The 16770-nt window shown below is 49.1% G+C and overlaps 1 protein-coding gene across 5 annotated transcripts; it reads left to right on the top strand.

Annotated features, from left to right (window-relative positions):
• Positions 1–546: 546 nt before the first annotated feature.
• On the top strand, positions 547–12199 carry CCNL2 (cyclin L2). 5 transcript variants are annotated; one of them, XM_064171839.1, is made up of 11 exons: positions 547–911; positions 2374–2448; positions 3353–3462; positions 4637–4757; positions 5904–5968; positions 8837–8936; positions 9033–9137; positions 9524–9665; positions 10364–10481; positions 10569–10661; positions 10810–12199. In XM_064171839.1, exons 1-11 carry the CDS (start codon positions 588–590, stop codon positions 11162–11164), a joined length of 1608 nt encoding a protein of 535 aa, XP_064027909.1. In that variant the 5' UTR covers positions 547–587; the 3' UTR covers positions 11165–12199. The 5 variants fall into 5 exon arrangements, with proteins under 5 accessions (XP_064027909.1, XP_064027912.1, XP_064027910.1 ...); XM_064171842.1 differs by lacking the exons at positions 547–911; positions 2374–2448; positions 3353–3462; positions 4637–4757; positions 5904–5968 and adding an exon at positions 6737–8510; XM_064171840.1 differs by lacking the exons at positions 547–911; positions 2374–2448; positions 3353–3462; positions 4637–4757; positions 5904–5968 and adding an exon at positions 6737–7653 and having other exon boundaries at positions 8100–8936.
• Positions 12200–16770: the final 4571 nt, after the last annotated feature.

Consider the following 16770-nt stretch of genomic DNA (forward strand, 5'->3'; position numbering starts at 1 on the left):
TGCGGTTGGAGTACTGGCTTAGGGTGCTGCATGGGGGAAAACAGGGTGGGAGCGGGGCTGGGGGGTAAAGCTCGGACGGCAGCAGCAGCCCAGCTTTGGGCCATGCCGGCCTGGGAAGGGCAGGAGGGTCAGACCCGGGTGGGCTCAGGCCGGGCGCGGGGCCGTGCGGAGAGCGGCGGGGCCGGGTGCGGGGCCGGGCGGAGGGCGGCGGGGCCGGGTGCGGGGCCGGGCGGAGGGCGGCGGGGCCGGGTGCGGGACCGGGCGGAGGGTGGCGGGGCCGGGTGCGGGGCCGGGCGGAGGGCGGCGGGGCCGGGTGCGGGACCGGGCGGAGGGCGGCGGGGCCGTGCGGAGGGCGGCGGGCGGCGGCGCTACCGGAAGCTCTGACCCCCTCCGCCCTGTTCAAATTCCCAACCGCTGCGTCACGGCGTGACGTCCCGCCGCAGGCCAGCGGCTTGCGTGACAGCTGCCAGGCCAATCGCTGATCGCCTCTTCCCCGCGCCTGGCCAATGGGCGCCGGGCGGGGGCGGGGCGCTGCCCGCTGGGGAAGCATAGCTGAGCCAGGCCGGGCGAGGCGGAGGCGCCACGAAATGGCGGCGGGGTCGGGCAGCGCGGCGGCTGTGGGAGCGGTGGGAGGCAGCGGCCCCGCGGGGCCTCTCGCTGCCGGTGCTACCGCGGGAGGATCCGTCCCGGTAGGGAGCGGCGCGCCGGTCCCGGGCCCCGGGGCGGTGCTGATTGGGGACCGCCTGTACTCGGGGGTGCTGATCACGCTGGAGAACTGCCTGCTGCCCGAGCACACGCTGCGCTTCACCCCGTCCATGAGCAGCGGCCTCGATCCCGACACCGAGACCGAGCTTCGCGTCACCGGCTGCGAGCTCATCCAGGCGGCCGGTATCTTGCTTCGTCTGCCGCAGGTAGGGCCGAGGCTGCGGCCTAGCCGGTCGGGGCGGGGAGGCCTCTGGCTAGCCGCCGGGAGAGAAGGCCTCAGCGGGGCAGGGCGGCTGTGGGGCCGAGGCCTTCTGCGCTCTCCGCCTGGGCCGACCTTTGTCCTGTAGGCCTTGGCCCGCCGGCGCGGCCCCCAGCGGGGCCAGCGCTCGCTCGCCAGGCCACTGGCCGCGGTCAGAGGTGCGGGAGGGCAGAGAAGCTGCTCGCCTTTGGCCGGCGTTCGGGACGCGGAAGCCGCTGGGCCTGCTCGTAGGGCCTGCGGCCTTCCCCGGCCGGCCGCGGGCAGGAAGCGGTGATGTAACCACCCTCCTGCGCCGCCCCCGCCGCCTCCCCGGGCCGGCGCGGACAGGGCGGGGGCTCCCCGCGGCACTTCAGGGTTTTTTTAGCGTTGGGGGGAAAAAAGCGTTGGGAAAGATTTTTTTTTTTTTTCCAGACTCCTTTGGGATTGTAGCGACTTGGGAAAGGTTTTGTTTCATAGCGAACTAACATCGCAGGCAGCCTCGTTGCTCTCCGAGTGTAAAACTTTGCAAGCGACTAATAGCTGCGGAGTCTTGAGCTGCTCCAAGTGTGTTAAGAGCTTATGCAGATCGTAATACGATTAGATTCTTTGCCTCCTCCCGCGCCAAAAACGTAGTTTTTGTGGCGTATAGAATCAAGCAGGTTGGAAGAGACTTCCGAGCTCATCCAGTCCAACCTATTCTCCAGCCCTATCCAGTCAACCAGACCATGGCACCAAGTGCCTCATGCAGTCTTCTCTTGAAGACCTCCAGGGACGGTGCCTCCACCACCTCCCTGGGCAGCCCATTCCAAAGCCAATCACTCTCTCTGCCAACAACTTCCTCCTAACATCCAGCCTATACTTCCCCCGGCACAACTTGAGACTGTGTCCCCTTGTTCTATTGCTGGTTGCCTGGGAGAAGAGGCCACCCCCCACCTGGCTACAGCCTCCCTTCAGGTAGTTGTAGACAGCAATGAGCTCTGCCCTGAGCCTCCTCTTCTGCAGGCTGCACACCCCCAGCTCCCTCAGCCTCTCATAGGGTTTGTGTTCCAGGCCTTTTACCAGCTTTGTGGCCCTTCTCTGGACACCTCCCAGCCCCTGGCGTACTGTCATAACTTCCAATTCCTTTCGGTTCCACTGCTTTGGATTAGCTTATTTTAATTATATTTTAATTTGGAACACATGTTTATAATTTACAAAAAGTTGATGACTTCAGAAATATATTTGCCTTCTGGACAGTGTTGTGCTGATAAGGTTTTGGGCAGTGTAATTTGTTCCCGAGGGGCCCTGGTTCTCTTTAAATACCACTGAAGTTACTCCCGTGCTCAAATATAGCTCAGCGAATCATCTGTGTCTTCACTCTGTTGAAGCCTTTCTGTGTTGTTACTGTTCAGGGGGTTTGTTAATCTCTGTGATGGTTGCTTCCTTTGCAGGTGGCCATGGCTACAGGACAGGTGCTATTTCAACGTTTTTTTTATACCAAGTCTTTTGTGAAGCATTCCATGGAGGTAAGGACAAATTTTTAAAGGTTGATAGAATGGTTTGAGTTGGAAGGGACCTTAAAGATCATCTGGTTTCAGGGTAGGGATGCTTTTCACTGGCCCAGGCTGCTCAAGGCCTCATCCAAGCTGACCTTGAACACCTCCAGGGAGGATGTGGAGCACAGAAGCACAGAATGTGATCTTTGTATTCTGTGATCTGCAGCCTGTGCCAGTGTAGAATCATAGAATCTACCAGGTTGGAAGAGAGCTCCAAGATCATCCAGTCCAAGCTATCACCCAGCCCTAGCCAGTCAAACAGACCATGGCACTAAGTGCCTCATCCAGTCTTTTCTTGAAGACCTCCAGGGACGGTGTCTCCACCACCTCCCTGGGCAGCCCATTCCAATGCCAATCACTCTCTCTGTGAAGAACTTCCTCCTAACACCCAGCCTATACTTTCCCCGGCACAACTTGAGACTGTGTCCCCTTGTTCTATTGCTGGGTGCCTGGGAGAAGAGGCCACCCCCCACCTAGCTACAATGTCCCTTCAGGTAGTTGTCTCACCATCCTCACTGTAAAGAACGTCTTCCTAACATCCAGGGCAGGGGAGCATCCGTGGTCTCCTTGGGCAACCTGTTACAGTGTCCCACCACCTTCCTGAGCTAAAAAAATAAACTATATGGCTACAAATGTTATTTAATCTTCAGTATAGCCTGGCAAGTTGTTGCCTTGGATGTGATTAGAGTAACTGGCCCTGTGGATGTTACTTAATGTGATTTTACAGAGCTTCACAGTAGTGTCTTTAGCAAGCTTTGAACACTTGCTTGGTTTACCACCGTTTGCTTTGGTCAATCCCTCCTTAAGCTGTCAGAGGAGATAAGTTCCTGGTTTGAGCCAAAAGATGAGTGTGTTGCAATACTTCTCTTTTCAGCACGTGTCAATGGCTTGTGTTCATCTGGCATCCAAAATCGAGGAGGCCCCGAGGCGCATAAGGGATGTGATCAACGTGTTCCATCGCCTGCGGCATCTGCGTGAGAAGAAGTAAGCTTGGGCTCTGATAGAGTCTGGAGTGTTCCTCTTGTCTTTGCATTGTTAACCCTCAGGAGCTGGTGATACAGGCTTATCATAAAATGGTTTAGGTTGGAAGGGACCTCAAAGCTTATCCAGTCCCAATCCTTAGCCATAGGCAGGGATACCTCCCACTAGAACAGGTCGTTCAAGGTATCGTCCATTCTGGTCTTGAACACCTTCAGGGAGGTTGTGGAGCACAGAAGCACAGAATCGGATCTTTGATCCCATTCTGTGCTTCTGTGCTCCACAGCCTCCCTGGGCAACCTGTGCCAGTGTCTCACCAACCTCACTGGAAAGAACCTCTTCCTAACATCCAGTTTAAATATTTCCTCTTTCCAGTTTAAACTCATTCCTCCTCATCCTGTCATTACAAGACTTTGTCAGTAGTCCATCCCCAGCCCTCCTCTGGGTGCACTTCAGATGCTGGAAGGCTACTCCAAGGTCTTCTCGAAGCCTTCTTTTCTGCAGGCTGCAGTACTCCAACTCTCTCAGCCTGTCCTCAGAGCAGAGCTGCTGCAGCCTGCACATCTTGGTGACCTCCTCTGGGCTGGCTCCAACAGTTCCACGTCCTTTTTGTATTGGAGGCTCCAGAACTGCACCCAGTACTCCTGGTCTGAGGGGAGCAGAGTGAAGGGGCAGAATCCCCTCCCTTGCCCAGCTGGCCACACTGCTCTTGCTGCAGCCCAGCACAGGGTTGCTGTCTGGGTTGTGCATGCACGCTGCTGGCTTGTGTTGAGCTTTTCATCAACCAAGACCCCCAGATCTCTTCCTCAGGGCTGCTAAATCAGAGAACACCTTAAAGTGACCTTATGAAAGAGGACAGTGAGCTGACTGCTTTTATTAAGTAATTAGTTTTGGTGTTATAAATATCTCTTCTTTTTACACAAACAGAACTTCTGAGGTCAAAGATTATCTCCAGAGTCTGAAATTGGGTTGCAGGAGAAATAATTTCTGATGTTGTAAATGGTCATGGCTCTTGTTTTCACACAAACACAACTTCTGAGGTCAAAGATTATCTCCAGAGTCTGAAATTGGCTTGCAGGAGAAATAATTTCTGATGTTGTAAATGGTCATGGCTCTTGTTTTTACCCAAACACAACTTCTGAGGTCAAGTTTATCTTCAGATTATGAAATTGTCTTGCAGGAAACCTGTGCCTCTAATACTGGATCAAGAATATGTGAACTTGAAGAACCAAATTATTAAGGCAGAAAGAAGAGTGTTAAAGGAGTTGGGATTTTGTGTCCATGTGAAGCACCCTCATAAGGTTTGTACTGTACAAGTTAACTTCATAATCAGTGTTTCATATGCTCTAAATGCTTGAATTAACTGTCTGGTTAGCTTGTACATAACACTGCTTAATTCAGTCAAGTTAGCTTCTTTCTCATTTAACTGATTCTTACTAATTGGTCTTGTGTCACTGCTGAGTGACTGGAGATGGATGCAGATGCTAAATACTCATTGGAAGCCAATTTATTGGGTAGCTTTGATGTTAGAAAACATCAACTGAACACAAATCCTTAAGCAGGAAGGAACTGGGACACCTCAGCTTGTGCTAACCTGTTATCAGAAACCCTACGTGTCATCAGCACTCCTTGTGGAAACACATTGAGGTCACTGAAACCCTGTGAGCTAGGTAGCAGTGTTTGTTGTGTTCTGAAAAGTACACTTTGGTGGGAAGGGCCTGACTGGAAATGAGTCAGTTCTCAGTATTGAAGTGTCATGTCTCAGTCTAGGGTGATCCTTGTAGGTGTTGAAGTTGGTGCTTTAGTGGCGTTGACACTATGCATTAAGTAGCTAAGTGTGGTAGGAGAACCTCCTACTCCTGTGCCTGTAGCATTTGGTACCTTGTTCTTTCTTCCTCTAAAAACTGCTGTCTTGAAGTGATCTTTATAAACCTGCTTGATACTCAGAATTCATTCATGTGATCAGTATCCCCGAGGACAACTCAGCGTGTTTAATTGGTGTGCATTTTTGCTCTTGGAGTAGCCTTTTTCTCTGCATCCTTATTTTTCCTTCCAAACCTAATCAACTAGGAGAGACCAAACCAGTTACACACACAACATGTTAGATCTCTTCTCTTGCAAAGACTGTGACACTTGTGTTACTGCTTATTGCAGATAGCAGTGTCCTCTCCCAAGTGCCAGCTGAAAGGAGTCGTGAGTTGTGTAGAACGTAGTAGCTTGAAGACCTCTAGCTGAAGATGGAGAGCTAGGAAGGTCAGATCTGAGCGTCCAGCTTTCTGCACTGGAGAGCAGAAGCTGTCTGGATAGATATTTGGGGATGCTGCAACTGCTCTGCCGTGTTGGGTGGAGTGTTTAGAACTTAACAGATGGCCTGATGGATGTCCCTCTGACATAAGTAGGTGGCTCTCCAGATTCGTGTTAATAACTCGATGACCCATATCTTCCAGATAATCGTTATGTACCTTCAGGTATTAGAATGTGAACGTAACCAACACCTGGTCCAGACCTCATGGTAAGTTGATTTTTCTTTGTTTTAAGAGACCAGCAAGGGCAGTAGCAGAAATATGTCACTTGAGGCACTCTGGGCAGCATTGCTCAGAAGTGGTTGTGGGCCACACCAGACAGCTCCAGTGCTTCTTGGCGTGCCCCAAACTGCTTCCCAAATGTTGATCGGCCTCTTAAGTTAGAGGCACTGTTTTAATGGTAAGGTAGCTTTCCACCCTGACTTCTCACTTCCCTCCTCTCTGCTCTCACTTTTCAGCTGAAGGGAAGATGTTGGGTAGGTCATAGAGATTGGTTGGGTGGTGGTTTGGTTTGGTTTTAGTTCTTCAGAGAAAACTATAGTTCAGGTCTGTTACCCATGCTGGGAAATGGCTCCTCCCAGGGCTTGAGCTTGATTACAGGTGTATCAAAACCTCAGCACAGATACTTAGCTATGTGGACAATGCAAGATGTCAGCTTCTAAGACTTGGATAAACTCAGTGTTTTCATGTTTGCCAAGGGATGCTCTCTGCCTTGTTACTCTCAGGACAATAAAGATTTGCTTGGGGATTGGGAAGCTTTTAGTCAAATTCCAGGTTTTACCGTTAACAAACAGCTTTTAAATGAGAATGGTTTTTAAACCACAGTGTTAAAAAGCAAACCTCTTAGTGAATCCAAAGATCATATTTCTGCTGACTGAACTGTCTGGTACTGTGACCTGTGTATGGAGAACCAGTTTTAACTTTTCTTTTCTGTACTCTTTTAATCAAAGGGTAGCCTCTGAGGGTAAGTGACTAAGACTTCTCCTCTGCTGCCCAAGCGCTATCGTGCAGGGATAGCTGCCGTCTTCAGTCAAACCAAAGCAGGCTCTTCAAAGAGAAGGCTGACTCTAGACAGGTGGTATATACATGATAGTAGAGTAACTGGCCAACTGCTTCTTGTGCTTTATACTTTTCTGATTTATTTTCTTTTGATTGTGCATTTTGACTGGTGGATGTTTTTTATCACCTTGATTCATTGTAGTTCTGAAAGATTTGATTTCTTCTTTTTTTTTGTTTGGTTTTCTTTTTAAACGTTTTCTTTCTATAACTATTAAAATGATGTATTCTTTAAATGAGGAATTAAAATTAAGGTGGGATTTAAGTCTTAAAAGGGACGAATTAAAGCTGAAGACTTAATTTGCATTTGTAAGCAAGTTAGGAAATAGAAAACGTTTCGGTACTTGTGTAAAGCTTGGAGTCAAATGTAACACTTAAGAGAAACTTGCCAGTACCACTGCATGAAGTACTGGAATGTGAGTTCCAGGCTACTCCTGACCAGTTTGCTGCTTGTTGTGAGAGGAGGGGTGGGTGAGGAGGAGGGAGGAAATGGCACTCGTTGAGAAATTTGTTCAGATGTGAAAAGAATTCTATTTGTGTGCTGATATTTGTTGCTTCCACTGCCTGAAAAGTGGTGGCTATCCAGTATAATGATTTAAAATGTGCTTTATTTGCAACTTTACCTTTTACTTCAAGTACTGTGTGACAAGGATTCATGTCCTCACGTGTCTGATTCTGAGCCCACAGGGAAGATAACAACAGAGGCCAAACTTGGAAGCAGGCTTGGTTTTCAATTTGGCAAATTAGAGAGAAAACCCCCAAAATACCCAAATCCAAAAGCTGTGTGACTTCCAGATGTTTGAAGTTCCACTTTTCTTTATCGCTGCTTTTGCCAAAGGTTTGTGCTCTCTTTATAGTGGGATGAGAAAAGATGGGTTTGGAAGCTCATTCCTTCCCAGAAAGATGAGCTGGGCTAGCAGTATGAACAGGAATGGAAGGCAGTTGGGGCAGGTGGGAGCTTGAGACTCTTGGGATTCAAGTGTTTGTTGTCAGTCCTTCATCAGCTGGACTGTGGTCTCTGGTTTAGATGTCTTGGGGGTGAGTGAATCCTTGTATACTGGGTACCCACGTGGTTAACAAACCACTGCCAAAAAGCAGCATTTTGAGGACTTCCAGTTTGGTTTTTTAGCTTTTCCCCATCTGATACTTTGCCATGTGCTCAAAAAAAAACAAACCTAAAACCTTTTGAAGCACATCAGCTTCAGAGGAAGTTACTTTGTGTATTTAAGATGTAGAAGAATAATGCTGAAGTGTACTGACTGGAATATGTGCAATATTTTACAGTTTTCTCATTCTGTGAACATTGATTTTAAGCAACCTTACTGAAATGGGACAATTTGGAAACCGTATTTCATGTGCCAAAGAGGAGATCTGCCTGAGTACTGAGTATTCTCCTGAACTGATGTTCCCAAACACCCTGATTTCTTCTCTGGCTGCTTTTTACATCAGAGAAAAGACAAAAAAAAAAAAAAGGATTCTGTTCTGGATGGCAAACAATTCTTCTGGAGAAAAAGGGACCTCTTGTATCTCCAAATGGAAACTGACACGAGCTGGAGCGGACTGCATCGTCGTGGGAGCATGGCAGAACTACAGCAGGAGCTGCAGCTTTCAGCAACCCCCTTCTGGGTTCAACCTTCTTGCAGAGAAACATGTGAACCTAAAAAAAGTCACTAACTGAGTACTTCAGCTCGTATTGTATGTTGTCTTGCTGAGAATAACTGCATGAGAGCAGGCCAGTAGAGGTCCAGAAGGAGAAGTGAAGTTAAAATTGGTTCTCTTATTCACAAGGAGCTTTCAGCAGGCAGTCAGTCAAACATCCCTCCCCTTGAGGGATTGTTGTGATGATTTTTGCTTTAGTAAAACCATTCAACTTTGCTTTAGATTTACAGGAGTCTTAAGATTGAAGTCTAGTAACCGAATACAGAAAGAAATAGTCCTTGTTTTAAGTCAAACCATAACAAAAGCCCGACTTGAACAGCTTGGCAGCACCCTGTGACCTTGCTGATCATCCTGTCTTTCAGGAATTACATGAATGACAGCCTGAGAACCGATGTCTTTGTACGATTCCAGCCAGAGAGCATTGCCTGTGCATGCATTTACCTCGCAGCTAGGACGCTGGAGGTGAGCAGACTCTTAGCATTCAGGTCAACTTCTTCAGGGTATTTTATTTAAGAGAAGCAGAAAACTGATCTCCTCTTCCTTTCATTTCCCTTTCAGATCCCACTTCCCAACCGTCCACACTGGTTTTTACTTTTTGGAGCAACAGAGGAAGAAATCCAAGAGATCTGCTTAAAGATTTTGCAGCTCTATACTCGGAAAAAGGTTTGCTGCTTCTGCGTGTTCTGAGTGATCATTAGAGGCTGCAGTTGGAACAGGTTGCTTGGGGAGGTGATTGAGACCTCATCCCTGGAGATACTTGAAGTGAGGCTCAGAAAGGCTCTGTGCAGCCTGATCTAGTTGAGGATGCCCCTGCTGACTGCAGAGAGGGTTGGATTGGATGACTTTTGGAGGTCCCTTCCCAACCCAGAGCATTCTGTGATGCTAAAACCTTGTCTCCTTTGAAAGGAGCTACAAGCCTGATATGTTAAGTGGGACATGATATAGTAGGCAGTGTCTGGGTCTCTTTAGATTTACTCCCCCACACTTGGGAGTAAGCAGAAAGTGTAGTCTACTGAATTTTCTCATAAGCAGTGCTCCTGTGTCCCCAGGTTGATTTATCTGATCTGGAAAGCAAAGTAGAAAAGAAGAAGTTGGCAATTGAAGAGGCAAAAGCCCAAGCTAAAGGTCTGGTACCTGAGGGAGCCCCAAGCTTGGATAACACGTCAGGATTTTCCCCTATCCCAAAAAATGGTTAGTAGTGGATAACTTAATTACTCTTCCTCGTATTAAATCTATTTTTTTCTCTCTCCTGAGATATGTATGCAGTGGGCTTTGGTATGTTTGATTTGGGTTTTAACTGGCTTCTAGCAACAATTTAAATGGCAGAGTTTGAGTGGTGTTGAACCTTTGCCATTTCCTGAAACAGGTAAGGGCTAAAATCGAGTTAGTGTAAAATCAAGACCAGTTTAAACTCTCACAGTATAAGGACTAGGCTGCTTCTATGGGTTTGGCAATCAGCTTTGGATAAATACTTGCTGGTGGCTTCTTGTTCTAAGGTAATGTTAAAGCAGAGCTATGAGGAGGAACTCTGGCAGGAGTGCTGCTTCTGAGTGACAGGTGGGGGATATTTTCCTGTGTGATTGGTCAGAAGTTTCCAGCCTGGTGCCTGTTTTGCCTGGAGGGTAACATTTTTAAACTGAGAAGCAAGATGCTAAAGACACTGAACAGTTGGCAAGGAAAAGAAGCTGCTGTTGTGAGTTCAATGTATTAGCAGAAGCATTCCAGATTGACCTCTGTCATCTGTGAACCTCTTCAGATTGGCTTCTTGCAGGTGGTTGTGTGCTCACATCTGTACACACATGAACACAGTTACAGAGGTGGTGAAATGGGGCAGGGGGAGGCTTTGGTCCTTTCAGTCATTTCCCACACTTAAAGGCTTTTTTCTTTAGAGTCTCCAAAAGAAGTTAAAGGAAATAAACCTTCACCACTACCTGTGCAGGCAATGAAGAACGCTAAAAGGAAAACAGAGGCAACAAAAAGAACAAGTTCCAACAGCCCAGTAAATGGGTAAGGCTGTCATCATGAAAAAGCTTTTCTCTTTGGCCCATGACTACTTGAAGCAAAACGACTTTAAGGGTCTGTCGTCTCTTGCAGCATTCAGAAGGGGAGGGAGAGCAGAAGTCGAAGTGGAAGTCGAGATCAGAGTTACTCAAGGTCACCATCCAGATCTGCATCCCCTAAGCACAGGTGAGTGCTGGTGTAGAAGGATGCAGAAGCTCCCAGAAGACCCCTGGGAGTTGTGAGAGCTTCTCCCAGGGCTTCCTCCAGAGTGAGCTTTGGTAGCCTTCCAGCAAGCACTCTAAGCCTTCCCTTGCCCTTTGTTCCCTTGCCGCAGGAAAAGCGAGAGCTACTCCACCTCCAGCGGCTCCAAATCGCACAGCCGCTCTCGGAGCCGCAGCGACTCTCCTCCCAGGCAGTTCAACCACAGCTCCGGCTACAAAGGCTCCAAGGTCAGAAGCTACAAGAAATCTAAAGACTACAAATACTCCACCCACAAAGGCAGGAAGTCGAGAAGCAGGAGCTCGTCGCGCTCCAGGAGCCGCTCCCGGGAGCGCTCGGATCACTCTGGCAAGTACAAGAAGAAGAGTCACTACTACAGGACCCAGCGGCATGAGCGCTCCCGCTCCTACGAGAGGGCTGCCCACCGCTACGACCGAGAGCACCCTGGGCACAGCAGGCACAGGAGGTGAAGGCAGCGACAATGAAGTGCTTTCCTTTTGGGGAGGTCCCAGCAGGGCTCAGCTCTTCCTCCTTTGGCCTTTGCAGTGGTTAGGGTTAACCCTGCCTGGTGGAGCGATGTCTGTTCTGCTGGCAGCGCCCCGTTCGCTGCCCTGAATCCAAAGGAGAGGCTGCTGTGAAGGACTTCATCTGATCCATGTCTCTGTGACTGTTCTGCTGGGGTGTCCCCTAAATGACGCTGCAGAGCTTCTCTGGATGCTCCTCTGCCTGGTCTTTAGTGAGTCCCATACCATAGTGCAGTGAGGGGGTGGTGTTGCTTGGGACTTCCAGTTCTGCAGGCAGGACCTCTGCTAGTGGCTCAGCAGTCAGATTTGCTGGTGCTGAAGAGTCCTTTCCTCGTAGAACTGGAAGGCTCAGGGCACTTCCTGAGAAGCATTGGAGTGGCTTGGTGCTAACAAAAGCTCTCTTTTCATACTGACTCAAATGATGTTGTACAGATGCAAGGTGACTTTTTTTTTTAGCTCTGTTGCCTATATTAGGTTCTATTTGTGTATATATATTTTGCAGTGTTAGAGTATGGGAATAGGGCCTTACTAAGCCTTTACACTTTATCCACCATGTAAATAATCATTTGTTTAATACAGCTGGAAGATATATACAAAAACAAACAAAACCCACAAAAAAAAAATACTCAAAACTTGAATTCTATCAAAGACTTGTGTAGAAAATTCTGATAAATGTGAAAGTATTTAGCTCTGTGGATTGAGAGTAGTATATTTTTTATCTGTGCAATGCTGTGTGCAGGCCACCAGCTCCTAAGACATTTCCTATCTATACATTTGAAGTGGTTTGAAATTTCTTGACTCAGGATCTCGGAAAGCTCTCTTGATGGATTGGTAGTTTGTCAATCTGCATGCTTGTTGAAGAACAGAGCATTTAAAACTAGGCAAGTTCCCCACAGCCCAGTAGTATCAGTTCTAGTGGTATAGCTGAGCTGTTACTCTCATGCTCCCTGATTTCATTAAAGTATTTGATTTTCTATTACATTTACTTGAGAGTAGTTTCTTATGAGCTCCACCTTGCTGCCTACTCAGAAGGAAAGCTATTTGGTGCTGAATGAAGGGCTGATCAAATTGTAGTAGGGTTGAGCCTAGCCTGAGCTGTTCCACTCTTGATAAAGATCAGAGACTCAGAACCATTTTGGTTGGGTTGAGTCCAACCATTCTTTAACTATCAAGGCTGGGGTTAAACTCTGGCCCTCAGCACCACGTCTCTGTTCCTTTTTAAACCTTTCCAGGGATGAGGATTCAATCACCTCACTGGGCAGCTTGTTCCAGTCTTTGGGAAGCTGAGTTGACTGGGGAGGATTTTCTATTACATTTAAACCCCTCTAGGGATGTGGATTCAACCACCTCACTGGGCAGCCTATTCTGGTCTTTGGGAAGCTGGGTTGGTTGGGGAGGAGCAGGCTGGGGTTCTGTGTGCAGTGTGGTGCTGCTCTTTGAGCCTCCTAAGCTCTGTGACAAGACCTTCTTCAACTGGTTAACCACCTTCTGTTCACTTCGATGCACGAGGACTTTACTGGCACACTGAGCCACCCACAAACTCTTGTAACCCTTTCACATCCAAACCCATCCCATGGTGATCTCATTCCTTCTTAATGAGGTAAGGCAGCTGATTGGCAGTCAGCCTGCCTTTGGCCAGCCTAGTCTGCCACTTCCCTGAGCTGAAGGTTGTGCAGGCTCATTCTCTGTCCTTACCAGTGGACAGATCTGTCAGCTTGACCACTCTTTGATGCTTTTGAGCTCTTGCAGCTCTCTCTGTCCATATGGAAGTTCTGCTTTTCACAGCAGGGATGTTTTATAAGAACCTTATTGGGGTGTTGCAGTGGGCAGCCCTGTTTGTTATGCAGGAGGAAGCTGGTTCTTTCCTGGTCACCTTCTAGCAGTAGTTTGTCTGTAGTCCTTTACCATAGTTCTGTTTGCTTCTTAACTGAGAAAAGATAACTGAGGTGGGCAGCAGATAGAAGGAAATCTCCTTGGAGCTTCAGTAGAGCAGGGGTGGGGGATGACAGTTAATCAGTTCCTGCATCAGCACAGTGGTGGAACCAGTTAGATGATTAAGAGCTAAGGTAGCTCACACAATGTGGTTAAAGAAGTTACTTTGATCAAATGGAATAACAATGTCTGGAGAGTTCCCATTTTAAGTCTTAACCACCTGGATATTACTAGGAGCAGATCAACCACAGTTCTCCACTGACTCAACCTCAGATCTCCTGCTTGGTTGCGTCATCTGCTCTGGACTTGCCTCTTGTCCTGTTTCTGAGGTAAGCAGCATCTGGGGAGGCAAGTTTCATAGTTGTGGCCTACTCTAGAAGGGCACTAAGAAGAATCAATCTTGGTTCAATCTCAATTCTGGTAGCTTCCTCCAGTACAAGTAGCATGGAGAAGGGTAAAGGTAAGGCCAAGGCTAGTCCAGTTCTACAGGATGTCACTTGGCATTGACATCAAACTCCTGTGCTGAAAAACAACTGCTTTCTAAGGCACTTGTTAAACTCCTCAGAGGAAAAGCCAAGGCAGAAGGTGTGGGTTTTGGCATGAAAGTGGTTGAGTTCCAAAGGGAAAGTGATGATCTCACAGGACAGAAAGACCTCCCATTCCAGAAGGGAACAATCTGTCTCTGCCAGCAGAAAGCCCAACACAGACCACTTGCAGAATGTCTTGGCAAGGAGGTAGGTTTGGGAGAAGATGCTGAGAGCAGCAGAAGAGGAGGTGTGAGGTGGAACTGTGGCAATGTGGGGGCGTAGCTACACCTTGGTTGAGCAGAGATGTGCCTGCTGCCATGCAGCCATGCAGCCAGCCCCATGTCACACACACAGTGGGTTGGTTTGGGTGGGAAGGGACCTTTAAAGGTCATGTAGTTCAAACCCCTGCAGTCAGCAAGGACATCCTGAACTAGATCAGCTTGTCCAGAGCCCCATCCAACCCGACCTGGCATGGGATGTGGCATCTACCAAGATTCAAGAGTTGTGGGATGTGTTTGGTAACCAGGGGTGCTAGGAACTGTCCTATCTGCCGTGCTTCAGAGCCAGCCCTGACTGCTGCTGCTTACCTGCTCCACCCCCTCCCATCACTCAGCCAGAACAAGAGGGGATCTTGGGTGGGACTTTGGGTGCCACATCCAATCTTCGCAGGAGGAAGAGCTTTTCCCACTAGGTGTAGAGAGCAGTGGAATCTATGATTCCACTTTAAATAGGGCAATGGATCCACACTGCCACCTTCACACGTGGCAGGGCAACCATCAGGCATTGCCATGATTGCTCTGCTGCTCTGTACCCCCTGATCGATTTGCCACCGATTGTGTGAGTGCCAGCAGCAGCTATGCACGGCTGAGTCTGGGTTTGTTCCAGCCTCCCCGTGTGTGGAACTGGCCTGGTGGCTGCAGAGCTGAGCTAAGCTTCAGTGAGTGCCTACGCCCACCCCCCTCGGGGTAATCAACCCCTCCCCAGGCAATGCCATTTCCAAAGCCGCTCAATCGTGAGAGGAGGGAGAGTTAGGAGGCCTCTCCCAAAGCTCCTATTGTGGAGTTATCACTCATGGGCGATCCATTCAGGGCACCCTGCAGTCTGCAGAGCACTTTTCCTTGTGAGAACGACACCACAGAGCCAGCAGAGGACACCATGTGGAGGCACTATGAGGATGTTGCTGCTGCCAGAGAACCTGGTACCAATGCTGAGAATTGCTTCCCTTTGCTGTAAAGACAATTTCCATTGCACTTCTCCAAGCTGGCACAGGGTCTGGAGCACAGGTCTGGTGAGGAGTGGCTGAAGCAACTAGGCTTGCTTGGGCTGGAGAAGAGTTGGCTGAAGGGAGACCTCATTGCACTCTACAACTCCCTGGCAGGAGTCTGAAGCCAGGCAGGTGTTGGTCTCCCACGGAACAAGTGATAGGAGTAGAAGAAATGGCCTCAAGTTGCAGCAGGGGAAATGTAGGTTGGAGATCAGAACAACTTCTTTGCTGCGAGAGTGGTCAGGGACTGGAACAGGCTGTCCAGGGAGGTGGCAGAGTCCCCATCCCTGGAGGTGTTCCAAGATGTGTGGACCACAGCAGCTCAGTTCAGTGGCTGTGGCAGTGTTGGGGTTTCCCCACTGGTGTGAGTCATCCATCAGGCAGAGTGCAACAACTAACTGGGTGTTGCCTCCTGACCCCGTGGCTCAGTGGGCTGAAGCCAAACTGATTTCTCCTCTGATCCCCAGCAGTGAAGCAGGACCAGCCATGCTTGCCACCTCTCTTATGTGTTTCCAGACCTATCAGGGAAAGGGACGATTTATGAGAGATGCTGCCCTCTGGCTTTGTTTGCTGTGTGTGTTTGGTGCCATAAAAAGGCACTGAGACAACTCATTAACCACCACATTCCTCCTGTTTGGAGCTTTTGCAACGGGCAAACACTCTGCATCTGCTAAACCTTGGACTCCCTTCAGAACCTCCTGAAGGCTTCGGCTTGGTGGCAGCCCAGGTACTCTGTACCCAGAGAGGGAAAAGAGTAGAGTGGGGACTGTTCTGTGGGGCACCAGAAGTGTCAGAGTCACAACTTTCTCAGAGCAACAAAAACACTGAGGAGGAAGCTCTCTCACTGCTCAGCTTTGCTTGCAATCCACACTTCTTGTGTCTGAGGGTCTGAGATAGGAGAAATGACTGCAAGGGTCTTGTCTCCATCCTGGGAGTGTGACATGAGGCTATCAAAGATCTTGAGCTCTCCAGCAGGAACAAGCATTTTTGGATGTGCAGATCCTGTCCAGCATTTGAAGCTGCTTCTGTTTAGAAACACAGAAACCAGAGACAAGAAAACAGGGCAGAGTCAACAGATCAGCTCAAACGAAGCTCTTGGCAGAGTGATTGGCATTGGAATGGGCTGCCCAGGGAGGTGGTGGAGTTGCCATCCTGGGAAGTGTTCAAGCCAAGCCTGGCTGGGGCACTTAGTGCTATGGTCTGGTTGATGGGACAGGGCTGGGTGAGAGGCTGGACTGGATGAGTTTGGAGCTCTCTTCCAGCCTGGTTGCTTCTATAAATTCTGTGGTTCAATGGAGAAGCCCTCTGAGATCATTGAGTCCAACTGTCAGCCTAAGACACTATGGCTGTTAAACCCCCCAAATGCCATGGCCACAGGTTTCTTGTACACCCCCAGGGATGGTGACTCCACCACCTCCTTGGGCAGCCTGTTCCAGTGCCTGACCCCTCTTGCAGGAAAGAAATTGTTGGATTTTAGGTTGGATGTCAGGAACAAAGACAGAAGTTCTCTCACAGGGTCATAAAGCAGAGACCCTTCAAAGCACAACCCCAGTGCAGTCAGCAGGGACATCTGCTACTAGAGAGGTTGCTCAGAGCCCTGAACAACCTGACCTGGGATGGCTGCAGGGCTGGGGCAGCTCCCACCTTTCTGGGCAACCTGGGCCAGGGTCTCAGCACCTTCGGTGTAAAGCATTTCCTCTTTATATCCAGCCTAAACTTCCCCTCTTGTAGTTTCAGGCCATCACCCCTTGTCCTGTCAGCTGTAAATCCTGTCCCCATCTTTCTTACAGGTCCCTTTAAGCATGGAGAGGCCACAACCTTGCAGCTGA

Source organism: Pogoniulus pusillus, chromosome 36 (assembly GCF_015220805.1).
Source record: "Pogoniulus pusillus isolate bPogPus1 chromosome 36, bPogPus1.pri, whole genome shotgun sequence".
Classification (NCBI taxonomy): domain Eukaryota; kingdom Metazoa; phylum Chordata; class Aves; order Piciformes; family Lybiidae; genus Pogoniulus; species Pogoniulus pusillus.

Coding starts and splice junctions, on each gene's coding strand:
- CCNL2 (XM_064171839.1), top strand. CDS start 588: ATGGCGGCGGGGTCGGGCAGCGCGGCGGCTGTGGGAGCGGTGGGAGGC. Junction 2,449..3,352: donor TTGTGAAGCATTCCATGGAG/GTAAGGACAAAT, acceptor TTCTCTTTTCAG/CACGTGTCAATGGCTTGTGT. Junction 10,662..10,809: donor TCTGCATCCCCTAAGCACAG/GTGAGTGCTGGT, acceptor CCCTTGCCGCAG/GAAAAGCGAGAGCTACTCCA.